Source organism: Lathamus discolor, chromosome 3 (assembly GCF_037157495.1).
Source record: "Lathamus discolor isolate bLatDis1 chromosome 3, bLatDis1.hap1, whole genome shotgun sequence".
NCBI classification, from domain to species: domain Eukaryota; kingdom Metazoa; phylum Chordata; class Aves; order Psittaciformes; family Psittacidae; genus Lathamus; species Lathamus discolor.
The window spans coordinates 146,041,650-146,059,476 of record NC_088886.1 but is presented as its reverse complement, the minus strand read 5'-3'; the positions used below and the strand labels follow the sequence as shown (position 1 = coordinate 146,059,476).

Genomic DNA, 17,827 nt, shown 5'->3' with positions numbered 1-17,827 from the left:
GAGCACCCTTAATGCCGTTTTGCTGAAGCCGCTTTGATAGCATGTTTTATTTATGCAGCACTTCCAAAGAAGGGAAAAGCTCTTACCTATTGTTCTTCGGAGATCTTCGCACTGGCTAATGTGAGGGAATTTCAAGATTTCCTTCCACTTTTTGCTTTTGCCTTTGCGTTTCCCTCCACCCCCTGCAGAGAAAGAAATATCAGATTAGATTGCTTTGGGTGCACAGCCCCATCCAGAGTTTACCAGCCCAGTCACAGTTCTTATGGATGTCATTAATAATTAAAGCTGAAACACTGTGGGTAGATACATCTGAGCTTGCCTTGGCTACAAGAGACTGAGGAGACAGTATTTGGCAGAAGAACAGATTGCTAAAAGTTGGGAGTTGAGGCTTGTGGCCCACCAGGTCCAGTTCAGATGATAATGCTGAACTAAGCAGCACGAGCATCATCTCTGCCCCAACTGACAGCCATTTCATACGAGTCAAATCATCTTGTAAAATTACAGCTCGCATCTTTTCAATCGGGATCTCTCCCTTCTGGTTTTGGGATGAGTCCCTGTCCCATCCCAAATGAAGTGTTGGAAACTGAAGACCAAAATTCAACTCTCACCACCCTCCCCTCACATTACATATACTGCCAACGAGGCATTACTGCTGATGCTGCACACTGGTCACTGCTGCTTCCATAGGAGAACAGTGGGATGAAATTAACATAATGTCCTCATCAGGAGAAGATCTCTCTTTGGTTCTTTTCTCTCCTTGTTGTCTTCCCTGACACCTAGACTGTCCTCAAGGGGAACGACCTAGCCAAGCTTCCTCCAGCTCTAGCTGAAGATGGTCCAAGACCCTCAACCTTTCCATGCTGATGAATTCCCCTCAACCATGACCCTTCATAAGCATCTTGCTGCCTGCATCACTGGCATCTATGGGTGCTACATCTGAGCTTGCAAGTGGGATGCCTGCTGCATGGGCTCTGAGTTGGCATTTCCAGCATATTTCACTCCTTGCAGGGATCACTAGGTGACACACTGCCTGTGGGGTTAAGCTCCCTCAGCCCAAGCAAGCCTAATGCAGGCTGACATGCTGTGTGTGCTCTTCCCCATTGTCTGTTAGATGGGCACTCAGACCCGAAGCAGCTCAGCCCAAGAGGACATTTTTAGGCTTTTATTGTCTCTTTTGTTTTACTGTCATCAGGCATTTTTCACTCCAGTCTCACCCAGGTTTCTCTTTTATGTCCTCCCATTCTTTACGCTGCCCCATCAGCATTACCACAGAGGGCAGGAGGTGTGGTGTGATGCTGGGGGTTCCATTCCCATCTCGGGTTTGTGCCTGTCCTGCTTAGAGAGGCTGTGCAGCCACTAGAGAAGGAGTATCCCTGTGGACATGGAAGCCCAGATGCAGACTGATATTCTCCGACTCGCTGTATTTACTGCAGTTCAGTCCCTGCACACAAAATGTGATTCACTGGAGTGTGTTTTACATGCGCTGGCACGTCGAGTGACTAATTCAGAGCTGAGTTAATTCTGTAGAGGGGCTGGTGGAGTCACAACTGCAGATTGAGGGTGTGTTGGGTACTACTTGATATTGCAGGCTAAATTAGGAGAGCACTGACTCAAAAGGTAGCAGACCGTTACAGAGAAAACATGAGCCTGGATAAAGAATGAGAAGTATTTCTCTCTGTGGGGTGTTGCTGCTCACACAGCGTAACCTCTGGTGCAGGAGTGCTCCTTCTGCATCTCGCCTTTTATTCCTTTGCTTTTAGTGGCTAATGGTTTTGCCATTGCAGAGCTTGCCTTGAATTAAAGTCCTTACTGGCAAGATCTTACCGTATGCCTACATTATGCAATGTGGAGCAGAGATGTTTGCAGTCGCCATAAAGGAACTAGCTTGTTTAGACTACCAGGAGCACAGTTATGCTACCCTTTCCTGGAATTGGTCTGCAGCAAAGCACAGAGAGCTGTGAAGCTGTGACTGTCTCCGCACTAGGCAGTATCATGCAACACAGATGGACCCTTTGAGTCTCTATAGATATTCTGCTTCATGGACCCTTTGGGTCTCTCTCTATAGATATTCTGCTTCAATCTCCACTCTTCAGTGCATCCCAAACACTGCAGCTAAAGTAATTCCCTCTCCCATCCCTCTAGCCCCTGTAGCAGGCTGTCTTGGTCTCGTGCAGCATACCATGCCCAGTCTTGCATGCTGAAGGTCTTAGGTATACCACAAGGTGCATTTTGTGGGCTGGGTGAGCACTGCGATCATCTGTTCACCAACTCCCAAAGGATTCAGCAACCCAAAGGGTCCTCATTGGCTTTCATCTCCCTGAAAGCATGCTCCATCAGTTCTGCATAACTGCTCCTGTCTGCACCTCCACTTGCCTCTCTTCTCTTCCAGTGGCACCTTCCTCTGTGCTCCAGCCCTCAAGCCTCATCACACCATACTGACACTACCCTGCACCCTCCCTTCACAAACTCCTCTGGGGAACGATCCTTCCTCCTGGAATTCTCACTTCCTCTCTTCGCCAGTCATTCTCTTTGGCTGCATTTTCTTCCCTGAACTATTGCTTCATGTTTCTCCTCACACTGATTTATCTTGTAAACTTTGAGGAGTTCTATGTCTTGATGTCAAACCGCCATGGGAATTAAATGAATTAAGCATGTATTTGTTAGCACTGGGAGAGGGATGGGAAGGAAGAAGAGGACAAGGAGGGAAGGAAGCTGCTGGGCAGGTGTCAGAGCAGGATTATCCCCCTTTGACAGCCTCAGGGGTTGAATGTAGATTTCTGGATCCCTTCCTCAGACTGCCAGCTCCCAGTGCAGCTCAGCCCACTTCCATGTACAAACACTTCCCTCTCCCAATGCACAGACCCACTCTGCTCTTACCAAAGAGCAGACTATGGTGCTGTAAGGGGGCAGGCAGGAGCTCTCTGTTTAAGGTATGAGCAGGCATGGAGGCAGCACATGCAGCTGCTTGGGCAGCGCTTCATGCTAGCACAGTGCTTCCAATCATTTCTGGACACAGGAGGCAGTGTAAGCCAGATAAAAGCATCCTTTCGGGCTCATCTGCTCAACACTGGTGCATCTTCACCCAGTGAAGGTCTTCCCTCTGGGCCAAAGCACCAGAGCTTTCAGAGCACACCCGCTTCTCCAGCCACCTTTACAGAAGCCCTCACAAAATGGTTGCATCTCCAGCAGCATCAGGCTGTGCAGAGCATTGCAAAATAGCCCTTTGCTCTAAATGGCTGCTCTGAGATTTGTGCAGCGACAAAATGATTCTGCTCAGTTTGTAAAACCCAGCTGATGTAAAACACTTATTGACATATTTACATCGGATGATGTATTTCCGACTTTAAATTTCCATCAAAACTGGAGGAGGGCTCTGCAGTGCCCTGTTACTACCATGATCGATACAGCCAGCATGTTCTCTCCTCTTTTGTGGCCATCCTCCAAAAATAAGCAGCCTTGCCCGATGAATCATTTGCTCTTAGCTGAGCGTGAAGTAGCGTTACTGTTTTGCCTGTGACGTCTTTATGTTAAAGATTCTGATCAAGTGCTTTAATCGACCTGACCTTTCCGCTCTCAGCTTCTCTTGTGGAGCCAGCAGTGTTTGCTGGCTCCAAATGTTAATTCTAGGGGGTTTGAAGGACATAATGCAGCAAGACAGCTGAGACAGGATAAATTGTCTAGAAGAGCTAAAAGCTAAAGGGGAAGGTTTCTCTGAATAGGTCAGTAATTGTGCAGGTTGCGAAGGGAAGCTTTTCACACATTGCCTTGATTGCGCTGTCTGCTCTGGACAAGAGGATTTGCAATCTTCAAGGCAGCTTCTCAGGGCAAGGCTTGACAGATGTGCCATATTTAGAGGTGGGTTTCACCAGCGTGGTGTTGGGGGGTCTGACTGCTTTAAAGTCTTGGTTTGCTGATGATGGCACAAGGTGAGCTCCCAGCAACAGCATGAAATCTCAGCTCCACTCCCTTGCATGCACTTAACTCAGCTTTTACGAACAGGATTGAAGCTAATTCTCTGACATGTCAACCAGTCCTACAGGAAACAAAAGCATTTGCTCTACATCCTACCTACTGAAAAATACATGGCGTTTATCACAGCATCTTGTGATGCTGGATGGCAAATCTAGCTCTGATCTCTGCTTGTAAGGACAGAGACATTAGCAGAGGCACACATGTAAAACATTTGCAAGCAGAACCTATCCTTAGCCTAAAGTGCCTGCTTGTTTTGCTTTCATTATGCAAGATATGCTTACTCTATGAACACCAAGAGGAGGTAGAAGAGTACCTTCACATCAATAAGCCAGTGAGATATTAAGTGGCTTGCCCAAAATGATACGATAACTCAGAGACAGAACAAGGAGCTGATGCCAAGGCCTTCAGCCTGCTAATCCTGCTAACAACAGGATCAAGCCATGAGCTAGCTCAGTTGATTAAAGGTATTCCATAGCCAGAGATGAACAGAATGATGGATGAATTCATTCCAGCATCATGCCTGTAGCATGCTCCATTTGTGCCTTGTGCTACCATCCAAGATGGCTTTTCAGCATGGCTCAGCTGGCTTCATACTTTTGCTCTCTTCTTGACCAAGTTGATAACCCTGCATCACACCCCATGTAGTCAGGCCTGGCTAAGCCAAGATGGCCAAACATTTCATTGCCTTCAGCTGTATTATCCGTGATCTTGTTAATCCACAATTTAGGTAAACTGTCTACAGATCACTGAAGGATGACTACAGTTTGTATCTTCCATTTCACAACAGCAGCCAGGCTCCTATCCAAGTCCTTCCCAACAGTACAAAGCTGTGTACGTTCTGATTGCAAGGCCTTGATTACATATGAAAGCAGTGAAGCAAACTCCAAAAAAAATATTAGTAGTCCAAAAATCAACATTATTCCACTCAAAAGACGGTTACATTTCTTCTCTTTCTCTTGCCAGCCTTCCTTTGCTCACTCTCTCCCATCAAAGTGCATGTAGCTATATGGTATATATAACATTGCCATATTAAACAAATGGTCTGTCTAGCACAGGACAGGCCTCAGGCAGCTTCAGATGAAGATCTTAGAAAGCTGTTTCTAAAGTATTTGGAAAGCAGGAACTTTCTTCCATACTCTATCCATTAGATATGGGTAACTAAACATAAAGGTACATTGCTTCCAAAATTTCTTCTTTTTCAGAAGCTATGCTACTTAAATTCAGGCTGTTCTTATGCTCCTGGTAAATGCCCTGGACTGTTGAATGCCCTTTTGCCTCATGTGGGTGGGAGTCCCAGAGATTAACCACGTATTTGTGAAGGAAAAGAATACCAATTTTAAACTGCTTATTTTCCTAACAAGACTGCATGAATGCAACTCATCAGCCCGCCACTTTTCCTTGAGGATTTTTCATATCTAACACATTTAGCCTCTACAGCAAACAGTTTCACCCTTCTTAGACCTGCTTCACGTAGAAGTTCACCTAGGTTCGCCATTCTTCTTTCATCCAGCTGGACTAGCAAATAAAGATGGTCTGCTTTCAAAAAGAGTGAAAGACACTGCTTGCTCTCTGCCCTTCATCCTGCCCTTCTCATCTGGGAAAGCACAAAAAACCCCACAGGAACCCTGCTTTATCCTTACAAGATCCTAGGTGATACTCTTGACTGACTTAATCACAAGACCTTTAGGAACCTCTTCATGAATCCCCTTCTACATCACCCCAAGGGAAAGGAGGAGTATCAGGGATGGGTTTTCAAAGGCTGTCAGGTGTCCGCCATCCACTGGGACACAATGCCTCTGCAAATAAGTTCTTAGGGGCTCTTGTTTCATGAGGTACAACAAAATGCCCAAACATGCCCCCAGAAGAGAATCACGTTATGTATCTCCTCTTATCGATGTTAATCTGCCTTTATCTCTTGCAGCCTTTTTTGATGAACATAACTCTCTGAAGAGTCACAGACTGTGATAATGGTTTTGTGCCCATCTTCCCTGCTGTCACAGCATGTTTGCACATAAATCATCTGCATGCCTCTACAAATACATAAGCCTGACAACCGCTGTGTAAAACATCCCATTGCTTTTTGGAAATGAACAGCAGATATATTTCATGTTTAAACCTCCAGAACCACAGAGATGGGAATTTCATAAGCAAAAATGCAAGCTTCTTCCCAACAGAGGCAGGCTGGCTTTGCAATCTGGTTACTAGAGGACCACAGGGCAAAACATTTTGTACACAACTGGCATCGAAAGTCCTTCTGGTTTTCAGGAGTCAGTGTTCACAGACAAATATTTATTGCAGGAATATCTACCTATTATTTAAATAAGAAGTCAAGTAGTACTGTAGATTCTGATGGGTGGCTGAAACATGACTTTAATAACACATTTTATATGGTAATAATAATGTGATGTTAATAATACACTTTAATGACATCCAGTGCCCTGAAGGGACAGGAAGCCAAGGGGTTAGTCTTTGAAAACTGATCCTCAGGGCTTGACTATCACATGTTGAGGCCATTTTGGTACTACTCTAGGAATATACAGAAGTCTTTACATAAGCTACCTTTATGCCTAGTGAGAATACACTGAAAGGACCTTAACTATATTGGAAAACCTTCGATTTTTAGTGCTGGTTTTCAGTGGGCATCCCAGATTGTGGCACTCTCCATACACATCTGCCTACATCCTCCATTGGGTATTTTAAGGGAAATTTGAGACCATTTCAACAAGTTGTCTTTGAGTTTTCTGGGCCAGTTCACATACGATGGGACTAAGTTTTGCTGTTACCACATACATGTGGTAACAGGGAGCTGTTTGGTGACCTGATTTCCCTGGATACAGTTTAGTTTTCCCATGTATAAGCACCTTTAGTCTGTGTATTATGGCATCTCTCTCTTTTATGCCTTGTATTTTAGCTGTATTGTGTTTATCTGCAGCTGATGAATGAGAAAAAGGAGACCATCAGTTTTTATGCCACAAAAATAATGCAGAAGATGGGACATATACTGAAGATTTACAATCTTAAAAACCCACAAACTGTAAATCTTATAAAAATAAAAACACATCATCTAAAATAGTAAATTTAAGCAGACCCCAAATTTTTAACTTCTTACTCGTGACCTCAAAGTAACCTAGGCTACTGGCACAAACCCAGGCAGTTTAGTTGTGTTTGGAACGCATTAGCATGTATTGGGTGGCTCAACAGGCTGTTGAGATGAACTGAGTTGACGGCTTCAAACTGGCAGGTGACTGGATAGTATTCGATACTGGAGTTGGCAACAAGAGCAGAAGAGACAATGCAACAAGCTCCTTTGGAAGCTGCTTTTGGACCTGTAAGGTCTCATGCAGGAGCATGCAGAGGCTATGATGTCTGAACCTGCGGGGTATTAAGAGATTTTATCCATCAGTGGTGTAGGTAACAGAAAACATTTGTCTGTAACACTTCATTATCAATGATTGTTATGGGAGATGAACCTTTTGAACAGAGCTGTTGAGAATCAAGGTCGTCGCCCTGCTATAAACGCTAAATCTCTCAGTAGAGTTTCCCTTCAAACTGGAGCTGAGAGGCAGTATTCCAAAGTTCCAGAAAATTCTGATTTAAAAGACATTAAACCGCTTCATTTTGATAACATTTGAGTCATCTCAGTTCTCTAACGTCAAAACATTATCACAGAACATATCAAATGGAGTATTAAGATACATTATATCATTCGAACAAAATGGGTATGGTAAATTGACATCCTTTGCTTTGTTAAAATGATGTTTCTATATTGTCAAAAAGAAGCTAGAAAAAGCAAATCCTTCTTTCAAGGAGACACTTGCCTGCAAAACCCTTTCATTTTCGACAGAACTTCATTCTCAGAAAGGAAGATTCTTTTGTCAGAAATGTTCTCAACCATCACATGTTTTGAAGCACATAGGAATTAAACAAGGAACACGGCCTGCCCATATCTAAATGCTCAAGTGAATCTAAATTCCCACATTCCTTACCCGTTCCCTTACGTTAATTTGCACAGCTGAGATTTACATACACTGTAGGAGACTTGCTTCCCATTCTTCCAAAGAAAAACACAAATCCCTGCTCCAGAAATCCTGCTTGAATAGGGATTGATAACATCTTCCCAGGAAGGAACTCCTCTTTAAGCAATGGCTTTTTAAACTTATGACCTGTTCAATATATTTATTACCCTGGGTTTAGTAACATGCATGCAAGCTGCTAAACCGACGCCTCCAAACCTGCAAATGCAACTCATCACCCCCCTATAGTCAATGTCTTGCCCATTGCCCATGTTGATTGCCCAGGAGCATCTGCAGTGCTCATGGATGCATATGAAGAAAGGCTGAGAGAGCTGGACTCATTCAGCCTTGAGAAAGGAAGGCTCAGGGGAGACCTCATCACCATGTTCCAGTATTTAAAGGGTGGCTACAAAGAAGATTGAGACTCTCTTCTTACAAGGACTCACATGGAAAAGATGAGGGACAATGGGCATAAGTTACTCCCGGGAAGATGCTGACTGGACCCAAGAGGAGAATTTCTCACAATGAGAACAACCAGCCACTGGAATAACCTCCACAGGGAAGAGGTGGATTCCCAAGTGTTGAACACTTATAAGATTAAGATGAACAGGGTGCTGGGACATTGTTATGGTTTAAAGCACTGCACCAGCTACTAAGGAGAAAAATAACTGCTACACCTGAACCCAGGACAGGCATCTAGTCTAGGTCATGCCTTGCCTAGAAAGGTTGGACCAGATGATCCACGAGGTTCCTTCCAACCTGGTATTCTATAGTTCTATGATGATTCAATGGTGCTCCTCAGGCAACCCAAATGTTTTTAGGGCTGGCCCCTAAAGTCAAACTATCTTGAAGGGACTTGTGAGTCCTAGTTAGACACTGAGAAAAATGACTAGAAGTCTAAGGAGGTTCTGCTGAGTTGCTGCTCTACATTGTTCAATTCTGTTGTTTTGCAACACAGCAGTACAATGGGAAGTGTGACACAGGCAGAAGGAACACAGAAGGAAACCCAGCCCTGGTACAAGCAACTACATGAGGCTCAGCTCTTCCGAAAACTCTGGTGCCAGTTCTAGCCGGAGAACATGCAAAAACCCAGCCTGGAGCAGGGAACGATGTGGGTTCTGTCTGTCCCTGTCAAAGAGCTGTGTGGGCTTTTTCTACTGCAAATAGTTCTGCAGTCTCTAAAAAAAGAACTTAGCCTCTGTGTTCCTGACATCTGAGTTTTGTAAGGAGTATTTCTGAACTGTGGGGAGCAGATCCAGCTGGATGGGAGGTGAGAATTCAAGTGTGTTCTTATCAACAGTCTGTAGCCAAGCTCTGAGACTTATGTTCTTTCCTGGGTGGTTTTTTCTGCCCTCACCTAAAAAAACTTACCAGCAGGGCTAAGGAAAGGAATTTTAGGGAATGCCATGAAAAAATTCATGATTTGAGACAGTCTGTTTTATTAGGCCTTAGTTCCACCTAATCAGTAGACTTGGTAAAGCTTTGAGATGCTTTGATAAGAACCCAGAAATCCAGATGAGTTTTGCCTTCTATACATAAACAACAGCACGCTTTTCAGTGTAGATGGTTTTATGTCTGGGTCAGGAAAACAGCCACCAGAAAAGCAAGAAAGGAACAGTGTAGAGTCTCCATGAAGGAGGCAGGAGACAAAGTCCCTCAAGCATATAAGTAGTCCACCCGAGTACTCATTCCTAGTGTCCAGCAAGCAGAATGGCAGACCCCAGATGTTTAGAGATGAAACACACAGGTCTGAGCTACACAGAGCCTGTTGCAAAGTGACTCTGCAGCCCCTTCATGCTGCCTGTGCATGCAAATACTCTATTGAATCATTGCATTATCAAAGGATCACCTCCTACATTTAATCCCACCTGAGACACTAGCCCAGCAAGGGTGCTGATATGGACACTCAAGTAGAAGGGCACTAAGGAAATGTTATCAGGTGCCCAAATATGTTTTTATCCTGTGCTGCTTCTGCATTTTCGTGTGGTCTAGTGGACCATTAAATTAGTGTCTTGGTGGAGAGAGACAGCCCAACAGCTATAAGGAATGTCCTTCAATGATGCCTTGCTGGATTCACCCTTCTCACTCAACACTTCTCAGGCAGTTGATGTAAACAAGCTAAAAAACGTGAAAATCAGGCTGGGAACCTCATGAGAACACTTACATGGGCTATACTGCCATCTTCACAGCTCTCCTTGTGCAAACAACACATCAGATTCTCAGCTACAGATATACACATAAAGCATAAATTAAATCCCAGATATATAACAAGCCTTCACACGCTCCATGAAGGAAATGTGGAGAAGGGGATGAAACCACCCTGAAATGCCTGGCTACAGAGAGCATTTGCCAGCTGCAGTGATTATCTGACAGAGGGGAAAAGGTGCTGGCACACACTTTGGCTTTGGAGCAAAGAGGTACTACATGGATGGCAGGGCAAGGCTGGAAAGGGGTGAACAAGGCCGATGCAAATGCTCATGATCAGTTTTAGGGGAGATTTCTCCCTTGCTTAGCTACAAAGCCTGGCTTCTGCCCCAGCAGCAATAAGGTACCAACATCTCCTTTCTGCGGATCTCACTGTTACACCCTGCTACATCACCCCTGAAATCACAGAAAACATTGTCCTAAGAAATCACTGACAGCCCAAGACATGATGGCAACACAAGTGTATGTGTCAGCTTTTCGGATCATTACTGTAAAAGGTTACAGAAGGGATTCAGGTTAATGGAGGTAATCTGTGATTATCTGATGTAACAGATTGCTCTGCCAGTGACTCATTCCTTCTGCCACAATATATTGTGGGTTGCAGCTGTAAATAGCGAGCAGGATGGAGCCAGCTCCCAAGCTAAGACTGTTCCTGTTGTTTGGAAAAACCCCTATAAGAGAGGGTGCCAAGCCATTGCAGGTGTCTGAAAGCCCAGCAGAGCTTTATTGGGGGGAGTGGGTCATAGCAGTGTACTACAGTCACTCATTCACGGGTGTTACTATAGCTACCAGTTGAAGGACTCAAGAAGAAAAGCAGAAATAGAGAAAATTAGGAGGTAGAATACAAAAAAGAGGAAACTTGTCATAAAGCGAAGGCAGAGGGTTCCTCTGATCAGCTAATGAAGTACTTCAAAACCCACGACTGAAAAACGAGGCTTGAAGGTTGCGTGGCGTAAGTGTCAGATGATGCAGGCAGCTGGCCCGTTCTTGTTTCGCCTCTCCCACCCACCCTGAGAGCTGGCAGTGGTGAGCACCCTCCTAATAAACACAAAACAGCAGCTTAGTCCCAGGGCTGGATTAACTATTTCCTCGTTGCTCACCAAGTCCTGCGCTTCCACTTGCTTTCCCCGCAGCCCTGGCAGCAGAATTAAAACCAGGTATTGATTTGGACTCCAGGAGAGAGCAAAACCTAGGTACTGTGATGTCCTGGAAAACGACAGAAGAATCATAGGACCCTAGAATGGTTTGGGATGGAAGGGATCTTAAAGCTCATCCAGTTCCAACCCCTGCCATGGGCAGCAACACCTTCCACTAGATTAAGTTGCTGACAGCCTCATCCAACTTCAGTTAACAAGATCACCATGCACCAGTTCCACACCACGCAGTGTGAAGCCCCTGACTCTGCTTCAGAGCGGTGCCCGATGCCCAAGTTAGCCCAACACACCAAAAGCAGCTGCAGCCAGGGACAGACACGTCTAATACGTACATAAATCTAAATAAATGTATAATTCCCCCTCACATGCTTTCCTGACAGCCAGCTGTTCCATTTGCTTGCTGTTATCCTCGCTCTCAGATTAACGTCGCTGTCTGGGACAGCTTATTAACCATTTTTATTGCAGAGCATATACATTGGGCTGGTGGTGGGCAAAAGCTAAGCCTTTGAGTAAATAAAATACGAGGGCAGCTCGCGGGGAATGACAGAGAACAGATATCTGCAGGGTCTTTACCCTGGCTCCGAAAGCCAATAATGGTGGGAGGTCAGAGATCACCAGCTTAATTGTCCGACGAATTAATGGTGACGAATGTCTGTTTCCCCTCTTGTTAAAACTGACACCAGATACTTCAGAGAAAGCAGAAGGGCTCCTGGCCACAAAGGAATGTTTTGATGGCTGAAGCTGAGATTGTTGCCAGCCCCGGCCCATCGGAGGAGCATGGGTCAAACAGTGCCACTGTAGGATACTGCTGCTGACTCCAGGACTGAAGCTTCTGGGTCCAGTCGAGCAGCCATGGGTTATCCTGGTTGCTTTGGGAAGAAAGGCTGTTTGCTTACGTTTCAAATAGATCTGATCTTTGAATATAGCAAGTGCAAAATAAGTAAGTTAAATTGGAGGAGTGTGAATTGCGCCACAAAAATCAGCCTGAGCTTGTTTCTTCCTGCTTTGAAGGAAGATTGAGAGCAAAAGATAACAGTAATACAAAATGTATTCTAAATAGCAATTTTTTCTCCATTTTCCCCTCTGCATTTTCGTCTCTCATTGTCCTATATAACCCTGTTCAGCAATGCACAGTTGAGTGGAAAGTGTCACTGTGGGAGGAGCAGTGAAACCGGGGAAATACTAAGGGACCATTTTTATCCTGATAGTGACATTTTGTGAAGCTGGCTAACGCTTTTCCATTGAAATGACTTCTTCCGCAGTTAAGAATGAGGTCTGCTCACTTTCTTCTTGTTGCTTAATCTCATCTCAATTCAGATCTTTTGTGTGGAGTTGTAGGAACAAGGATGAAAGCTCCCCTTTGTTTTAAGGTGGTTACGTTCACTTTGAGCTGTTGTGAAACAGACTGAAGGGCACATCTTTCCCATTCATCTGAATATACGTGAGCCCCTCTGGTGTTTAATTTAAGCTACGTAAACAAGGGACAAGCACTTTGAGTTTCAGAAGATAGAGCAGCAACCTACCAGTCAGTTTTTGAGATCCATAAAGTGACTTCTTATGTCTTAAGTCATTCCCCTCATTATAGAACACTCTGACGCCTTCAATTAATAGTGGTAACGTGTAACACTGCCGGTAAGGATAAATAGTACTGAATGAAGTGACTGAAGTCTACACATTCTTTCAGCAGTGTATTTCCACAGAGGTCGTGTCGACCAGGGAACTGGTTTTCAAGTAAATCTATGTGCTCAAGTCTCTGATCGAGCTAATTATACTGGTGCCTTTAGCATTGCTGTCTTTAAGCGTCTGCCAGCATGTCCTTAACAAACCACCAGGTTCATGTTTTTCTTGCCCAGATGGAAAAGTCTGATTATCAGCCCAGAGTCAATTCCTGCTCTGAGGCCGTGTACACTTACACCCCATGTGAATCCAGCTTGCTGAGCTTCAATTAACAATAGAGAAGTTAGTGACAAGCGGTCATTGAGCTGTATATTTGCTTGCTGCTTGCTTCTGCACTCATCAATATCCAAAGGAAGAAGGCTGATGGGTCTATAGGGCTAAACAGTCTCCCCTGAAGACTTAACATGGTCCTAAAGGACTAAGAGAGGTCTTTGGCTCAGCAGTTCCAGTTTGTCTGACATGCAGCAGAGCAGATGGGGACAGACTTTTTAGCAGGGCCTGTTGCAATAAGACAAGGGGTGATGGTTTTAGACTAAGAGAGGGAGATATGGGCTGTATGTGACGAAGAAATACAATGATGATGGTAAAACATTGGCACAGGTCGCCCAGAGGTGGTGGATGTGCCATTCCTGGAGACATTCAAGGCCAAGCTAGATGTGGTTCTGGGCAACCTGGTCTAGCGGAAGGTGTCCCTGCTCATTGCAGGGGAGTTGCACTAGATGAGTTTTGAGAGTCCCTTCAAACCCAAACTATCCTATGATGCTATGATTCTATGAGAGTGGTCTGACCTGCACATAGGCACGTGCTTCAACTGGACAGACAGCCATCCCTGCAGGGATGCCCATGCCCTACCAAAATTAATAGAGAGGCTTTTGCAGCAAGAGCCCATAAGCTGCTGCTTGGGAAAGGGCAGCAGTCAGGGTACAGCCCATGCTACCTGTGATGGGGCCGGTAGTACAGGGCAATGCACCACAGCTGGGCGCACGACCGCATGTAAAGTCAGTGGCACAGGGTGTGATTCTGATATACGAGGTATACACTCACAAGCAATACACTGCTCGTGTGGCACTGAGGGTCACTGTGGAGCTGGAGAAACCTACAGGGGAAGACAAGCTCTGTTGCAAGAAACATTTTCTGTCCAGGTGTTTCAGAAAAATCCCTATTTTGTGGTGTTATTACTGCTGCTTCCAGGGCTTGAGGGCAGAAAAAAGAAATTCTGCTCTTTTTTAGATGGCATTCTCATTTTTAAAGTCACAGGAGCAAAACCCCAAGCAATTACTCAGAAAACCCAAGCCTCCTTATCTCATTCAACTCCCCCAGTGACGCAGAAGCTCTGCACCACGCAAAGCAACACAGCAGCAAACACTGATCTTTGTGTCTAAGCATCTAAGCCCAAGTGGCACATATGCTATTTTAGCACCTCTTGGGACCTCTCTGGGAGATAATGTAATTAATATTGTCTTGGTGACAGCTATTTACCACATCCCACTGGGAAACTGCAATCTGTGCTTATGGAACTTGAACCCAATTAATACTCGCTTCCTACCAGTTTCAGGTGTCTCCTAATTTAAAGCTATGTTTACAGACAAAACAGGTCAGTAACTCTTCCCAGTGAGCCAAACAGTATCTTAATCACCCGAGTTTAAAAGGAAACAAATGACTGAGCACTGATAAAGTTTGCCATTATGCTTTTGAGGAAAAGAAAAGTGACTACAGAACAATCTGATAACGGGAGAATTTGCTTCCTGTGTAACCCGATATTTATAAACCTTCTCAATAAGGGGCAAAAGGGAAATAATTTCAGCTGGCTGAAGTTAACATTCCAAATTACATTTTAAAATGACAACAAAAACAGGACCCCGGCTGAAAACACTGCTTATGGGAAAGATATGGAGAAACAACACGAGGCAGGAAGCCTCAAGTTCAGGCTGCCCTTTGCTCCTGTGGCTTGGCTTCTCCTCCTGCCTGCAGACATGCACTGCACCTTGCACAGCATGGATCCATGCTTGGCCTCTCCACCACAATAGGGGTGTCAGGGTAGAACGTGGGAGCAGGATTGTCCTGGTTGTGTTTTCTGCCTTCTGACCAGATTTCATAAAGTCCCAGGCTGGTTTGTGTTGGAAGGGACCTCAAAGCTCATCCAGTTCTAACCCCTGCCCCAGACAGGGACCCCTTCCACTGGAGCAGGTTGCTCCAAGCCCTGTCCAACCTGGCCTTGAACACTGCAGGGATGGGGCAGTCACAGCTTCTCTGGGCACCCTGTGCCAGCGCCTCAGCACCCTCACAGGGAAGAGCTTCTGCCTAAGAGTTCATCTCAGTCTCCCCTCGGGCAGGTTAAAGCCATTTCCCTTGTCCTGTCCCTACAGGCCCTTGCCCAAAGCCCCTCTCCAGGTTTCCTGCAGCCCCTTTAGGCACTGGAGCTGCTCTCAGGTCTCCCCTTCAGGAGCCTTCTCCTCTCCAGGCTGCCCCAGCCCAGCTCTCTCAGCCTGGCTCCAGAGCAGAGCTGCTCCAGCCCTCGCAGCATCCTGTGATTTCCCCGTCTCCAGTAAACACAGCAGCTCATACGCATGAAGACACGGGATTTTTACTCAAGCTAAAGGCTACACTTTCAGCCTCATCATAGTAGGCATTCAATTATTTTCCATGCTTTTCTATATTTAACCCTCTTGAAATGCAGGCAATGATTGCCCTACAGCCAGACTAGCGTCTCAAGAGCAGAACTAGCTCTTAACCCCCAAGAGCCTCCCGTCCAGCTATGTCAAGTACTTACAACTCCACCTGAGTTCATCAGGATGCCACACACACCAGCAAGCCCTTAAAAGAGCTCCTTGAGAGAGGGAGAGATAAAGATCCTAACTGAGGAGTTCCCTCTGCACAAAACTAAGTGCAGATTGTTTCTGCACTAAGCGCTGGTTTCTAAGGCTTCTGGGTATGGAAGTTTGTCATGAAAGAATAATGTAGGAGACGTGGAAGAGTGCTTACGGTGGTAGCAAAAATAAACGGAAATTATTTGTATCTTATGCATAAAAAGGCAATGTTCCCAATTATATATGTATATAAAAGAAACATTTATGTCCCAGGAGAAGTAAGACAGGGGAGAACAGTAGAAGGCGCATCTTCTTTGTTCCACATTTCCCATGTTAGTAAATGACAAACTGGTTTGTACTTTGCTGCTTGGCTTCAGGTATCAAGCAAAGTATTTCTGAGTTGCTTTGAAAGTATATTGATAAAAACAATAAACCCAACACATCCCTTGGCTTTTCATCACTGCCCTCCACTTACGGACCCAAAGGAAACTAAAATAGCAAAAGCTTTTCCAGCTAAAAGGTGAATTTAGAAATTAGCATGACTTTGACAGCCCTGTTGAGACACCCCACCCGTACAACCGGGGAAAGAAACTACCACAGACAGTCGAAATGCACAGCTTTAATTAGAAGAAAACCCCAAAATAAAACCAGACCTGTTCTTCCTGCAAAGTTTCCCAGCTGATATTGTCAGAGGACCCACGATAACCAGGACTGCTAGGCGCTAGAGGGAAAACCATTCTTGGTTTCCTATTTACTGTTGGTTTTAAGCAGCTCAGCTTAGTAGAGTGAAGGCCTGGGGTGCTGCTGTGTGCCATGCACATGCATGTATGGTGTGGATCCCCTTCACCAACTCCAGACTGTTGGTCACTTATCAAGGGGGTTACACACCACCTTCCTGCTGCTGGGAGGAGAGCAAGCAGCTGGAGAGGGCAAAAAGACCTGCTGAGAAAAAGGCTGACGCTCACCCTTTACCAGACACCAGGGAACCCAATGGCACCAGTGCCTCATCACTTCCACTGCTCACAGGACAACTTGTTTAACATTTGCTTTTCTGCAGCGCCTGGAGGCCAACCAATTCAGGAATTCTTTGTGAAAGGCAATGCATGAATACAGATCCCATCCCCAAAGAGTTTCCAGCTCACAGTACAGCAGCCAAAAGCACTCCCAGTGACATCCTGAACCCTGGGAATGTTGCCTTTGCTTTCAGCAAGGGCTAGGATTTCATCCCCCGTGGCTCCAGAGGGTCACAGTTTTCCCACTCATCAACAAAACTGCTTTGCGAGGAAGACCCACGTTTCAAAATGGGTCGGTACTACCGAAAAACCATCAACGTTGCCAGGAAAAATCAAAGCCTATAAATGCACTGTTGTCCAGAGCTGACTGCATTTCAAATAGAGTCAATAAAAACATGAAGATAGAATGCCGAAGAGTAAGGGCAAGTCAGCCTGGTTGCTTTCCTTCACTTTCACCCTGCTATCTCTTGCCTTTGTCTTCCCCAGTTCCGCCCCGCTCTATCACATCAAGCATTAACTGCTTATTTCTATTTTCCAGCTTTTCACCTCAGACCCCTTGTTGACTATCAACATCCGCAAGCCTATGATGCCACCTTTTGTCTCTGACCTGTTGCAAGCCGAACTGCTACCCCTCTACATCTTTCTGATCGTGATACACAAATATGGAGGTTCTGGACACTTTACCTGGCTTGCATCAAACAACCCCTGCACCAAGTTGTGCTTAAGCTCTATATGGACCTGGTGTAAGCCAGAACTGTGCCAAAAAATGTCCTAACAATGAACAGTGTGGACAACTGCGTGCCAGTACTCAACCCTCTTGCCATGTCTATACTTGGTTCACTAGAATAATGTCCTTCTTTATATTATACAGCGTAACTTCTTTATTGGTTGGCTTGATTAAGGCCAAATTTCACCATAAGCTGCCACCAGGGCTTGGCTTTGTCCAGAACCTCCATCTCACTCCCATGAACCCTGTCATATTTGGA

General features: G+C 45.2%; 1 protein-coding gene across 1 annotated transcript in view; it reads right to left on the bottom strand.

Moving 5' to 3' along the window:
• Nucleotides 1-17,827, bottom strand: part of GRK5 (G protein-coupled receptor kinase 5) — a 167,321-nt gene that overhangs the window by 95,665 nt on the left and 53,829 nt on the right. The window contains exon 2 of the mRNA XM_065672377.1: nucleotides 87-182. Within this exon, the coding sequence (XP_065528449.1) occupies nucleotides 87-182 (96 nt within the window). The remainder of the gene's footprint in view (nucleotides 1-86; nucleotides 183-17,827) is intronic.